Below are 4,182 nucleotides of genomic sequence, written 5' to 3' on the forward strand. Positions count from 1 at the left end.
ACCAAGGCCACTACTTATTTTTTCTACATACCCACTATTAATTGATACATATTCAAGGATACAATTCAGGGGATGTGAAAACTTGGCAACAAGCATTGACTCATCAATGAAATCCTTTACTAGTTTATTCTGACAGTTTTTAACTCTCTGAGAGGCTCTAAGCTATTTGAATATCTTTCCCATGCCTCTTGAGGCTGGGAGACTGTAAACAATCGTATGCATAGCTGCAGGAGTCCAGGTAAACTTGTCAGGCGAGTTAGAGAGCCATCAGAGGGGTTTGGATTTAAACACTCCTAATTGCCCAGGAACTTTATTAATTGGAGCTGTAAGTTAACTCTTTGACAGAGAGAGAGAGAGATGGTGGTAGGGGACAGCCCCCAGTAAAGTCAGAGGTGAGAGCACAAAGCAATAAAGTAGGCAGACTCTGGTTTTTTTGGGGGAAAATGCTCGAGAATATCCGGGGGGACTCCTGAGGCTCGATCCCGCCTTTGCGTATGCCGAGCCTCCTTCCTCATGACCTTTGTCATGAGTGGAATGCCTCACCGGCTCCCCGCAGTTGTCTGAGGAGGCCTTACAAATAGCTGTGGAAAGAAAAGAAGCAAAGGGCAAAGGAGAAAAGGAAAGATATACCCATTTGAATGCAGAGTTCCAAAGAATAGCAAGGAGAGATAAGAAAGCCTTCCTCAACAATCAGTACAAAGAAATAGAGGAAAACAATAGGATGGAAAGACAAGAGATCTTTTCAGGAAAATCATAGACACCAAGGCAACATTTCATGCAAAGATGGGCATAATAAAGGACAGAAATGGTATGGACCTAACAGAAACAGAAGATATTAAGAAGTGGCAAGAATACACAGAAGAACTATACAAAAAAGATCTTCATGACCCAGATAACCACGATGGTATGATCACTCACCTAGAACCAGACATCCTGGAATGTGAAGTCAAGTGGGCCTTAGGAAGCATCACTACGAACATAGCTAGTGGAGGTGATGGAATTCCAGTTGAGTTATTTCAAATCCTAAAAGATGATGCTGTGAAAGTGTTGCACTCAATATATAAGCAAATTTGGAAAACTCAGCAGTGGCCACAGGACTGGAAAAGGTCAGTTTTCATGCCAATCCCAAAGAAAGGCAATGCCAAAGAATGCTCAAACTACCACACAATTGCACTCATCTCACATGCTAGCAAAGTAATGCTCAAAATTCTCCAAGCCAGGCTTCAAGTACATGGACCGTGAACTTTCAGATGTTCAAGCTGGTTTTAGAAAAGGCAGAGGAACCAGAGATCAAATTGCCAACATCTGTTGGATCACTGAAAAAGCAAGAGAGTTCCAGAAAAACATCTATTTCTGCTTTATTGACTATGCCAAAGCCTTTGACTATGTGGATCACAATAAACTGTGGAAAATTCTTCAAGAGATGGGAATACCAGACCACCTGACCTTCCTCTTGAGAAACCTATATTCAGGTCAGGAAACAACAGTTAGAACTGGACACGGAACAACAGACTGGTTCCAAATTGGGAAAGGAGTACATCAAAGCTGTATACTGTTACTCTGCTTATTTAACTTATATGCACAGTACATCATGAGAAATGCTGGACTGGATGAAGTACAAGCTGGAATCAAGATTGCCAGAAGAAATATCAATAACCTCAGATATGCAGATGACACCACCCTTATGGCAGAAAGTGAAGACTGAAGAGCCTCTTGATGAGGGTGAAAGAGGAGCATGAAAAAGTTGGCTTAAAACTCAACATTCAGAAAACTAAGATCATGGCATCTGGTCCCATCACTTCACGGCAAATAGATGGGGAAACAATGGAAACAGTGACAGACTTTATTTTGGGGGGCTCCAAAATCACTGCAGATGGTGACTGTAGCCATGAAATTAAAAGATGCTTGCTCCTTGGAAGAAAAGTTATGACCAACCTAGAAAAAATTATGACCAGCATATTAAAAAGCAGAGACATTACTTTGCCGACAAAGGTCCATCTAGTCACAGCTGTGGTTTTTCTCGTAGTCATGTATAGATGTGAGAGTTGGACGATAAAGAAAGCTGAGTGCCGAAGAATTGATGCTTTTGAACTGTGGTGTGGAGAAGACTCTTGAGAGTCCCTTGGACTGCAAGGAGATCCAACCAGTCCATCCTAAAGGAAATCAGTCCTGAATATTTATTGGAAGGACTGATGCTAAAGCTGAAGCTCCAATACTTTGGCCACCTGATGCAAAGAACTAACTCATTGCAAAAGACCCTGATGCTGGGAAAGATTGAAGGTGGGAGGAGAAGGGGACGACAGAGGATGAAATGGTTTGGATGGCATCACTGAGTCAAAGGACATGAGTGTGAATAAGCTTTGGGAGCTGGTGATGGACAGGGAAGCCTGGTGTGCTGCAGTCCATGGGGTCGCAGAGTCAGAAAGGACTGAGCAACTGAACTGAACTGAACTGGATCTAATGTGAATAAAGTAAGATTTGAGGAGGAGTACTGAAGATGCTGTCTAGAATCCTGTGAGATTTGGCTGAAGTTTCAGGGAGTAGTGTGGATTAGGGAGGATATTTTAGGGGGAGGAAAGTGGGGGAGTGTTGAGGAAGGTTTGGTAGGGATGAAAGGGTTCCAGGTGAAGACTGGACTTAGAATGCTGAGGACTTGGAGGGTAAGGTAAATATCTGAGTCAGCTTGGGGGACTGACAGGTGCTAAAACCGAAGAGGACTGGAGACATGGAGAGTGGGGCTGAGGGTTCTGGCAGCAGCTGCGAAAAAGGTGGTGGTGGGAGAAGTTAAAGGAGAGTAACTATCAGTGTTATGTATCAGGAACTGGCCGATCCATATTCTGTGCAGGAATTCGGGCGACACTCTAGCTGGAAGCATAAGAGTAATGGTGGACATATACAGGTTGTACATTTGTTCAGAGATAAATGTGAGGGACGATTAGATATCTGATTGGAAGTTGAGTTTTTGGAGGAGTCTGAGAAGAGCTCAAGAGAGAAATTCTGAGAGAACTATGACGGTAGCGGTGTGGGATGGGGGCGGGGAGGGGGTGGATTCTGGAAGAGAACTTGAGCGTTCTTAAGCTCCAGTGCCCTGGGATTGTCAGACTGGCGAATGCGGCAGCGTCCCAGGTGAAGCTTTGGGGGTGCAAGAGGGTTCGGTAGAAGAGACAAGAGTGACTGGAGAAAGTCTGGGGCCGAACCCTCGGCTGGTTGTGGGCGACAGGGACCTGGAAGCCGGGCTCACCTGGGCAGGCTGTCCTGGTAGTGCATAGTGGGCACGATGCTGCGCTGCAGGTACTGGCTGGGCTCGAAGCCGGTGCTCAAGGGCCGCCAAGGGGCTCCCGGGCCAACGGCAAGGCCCCGGGACCAAGAGCGCAGCAGCAGGCGGGCCACCATCGTCCCAGGAGGCGGCAGCAGCTAGAACGCGGAGAATTGGGAGTTCTGGTGTATGGAGATCAGGCCGCGGCCCCCGGTGCCCCGCGACAATGGGTCAGATACTTCAGTACACTTTGTGCCCTTCCGCGGGGCCACTTCCGGCTCCCCGCCCCCGCCCACGGAAGGCACCGCCCACAGGCCCTACGAGGGTCCCGCCTACCGCAGGGTGGGCGGGGCCCCGGCCTCTTCGCTCGGTTTCCTGTTCTCCAGGCGGTCGGAAAACCAGTTTGGAAGCCACGCCCTTCTGTTTTGGAACAAGCGGAGAAGGCAATGGCACCTCACTCCAGTACTCTTGCCTGGAAAATCCCATGGACGGAGGAGCCTGGTGGGCTGCAGTCCATGGGGTCGCTAAGAGTCGGACACGACTGAGCGACTGAACTGAACTGAACTGAATAATCATCGATATGAGCATCTTTTTAAGTGTTTCTTAGCCATCTGTCTGTCTTCCTTGGAAAAATGTCTGTTTAGGTCTTTTCCTCACTTTTTGATTGGGTTGTTTGTTTTTCTGGTATTGAGTTGTATGAGTTGCTTATTTATTTTGGAAATTTGGAAATTAATCCTTTGTCAGTTGTTTCATTTGCTATTATTTTCTCCCATTCTGAGGGTTGTCTTTTTACCTTGCTTATAGAGACACGCCATATTTTGCTGTGTAGGAGTCAAGAAAGTTCCTTTACTCAGAAAAATTCTGAAGAATAAATTGTATTGAAGTATTCCAGAGTTCTGCTCTGTTTTGAATTAATTATGAAAAAG

At 46.2% G+C, this 4,182-nt stretch overlaps 1 protein-coding gene across 1 annotated transcript in view; it reads right to left on the reverse strand.

The window, feature by feature from the left end:
• Window positions 1-3,546, reverse strand: part of CPT2 (carnitine palmitoyltransferase 2) — a 25,423-nt gene extending 21,877 nt beyond the window's left edge. Inside the window, exon 1 of the mRNA XM_010847163.1 lies at window positions 3,242-3,546. Within this exon, the coding sequence (XP_010845465.1) occupies window positions 3,242-3,393 (152 nt within the window). The 5' untranslated portion in view covers window positions 3,394-3,546. The remainder of the gene's footprint in view (window positions 1-3,241) is intronic.
• Between the last annotated feature and the right edge of the window lie 636 nt (window positions 3,547-4,182).

The sequence above is a fragment of the Bison bison genome, unplaced genomic scaffold (assembly GCF_000754665.1).
Source record: "Bison bison bison isolate TAMUID 2011002044 unplaced genomic scaffold, Bison_UMD1.0 scf7180017864244, whole genome shotgun sequence".
Lineage (NCBI taxonomy): Eukaryota > Metazoa > Chordata > Mammalia > Artiodactyla > Bovidae > Bison > Bison bison.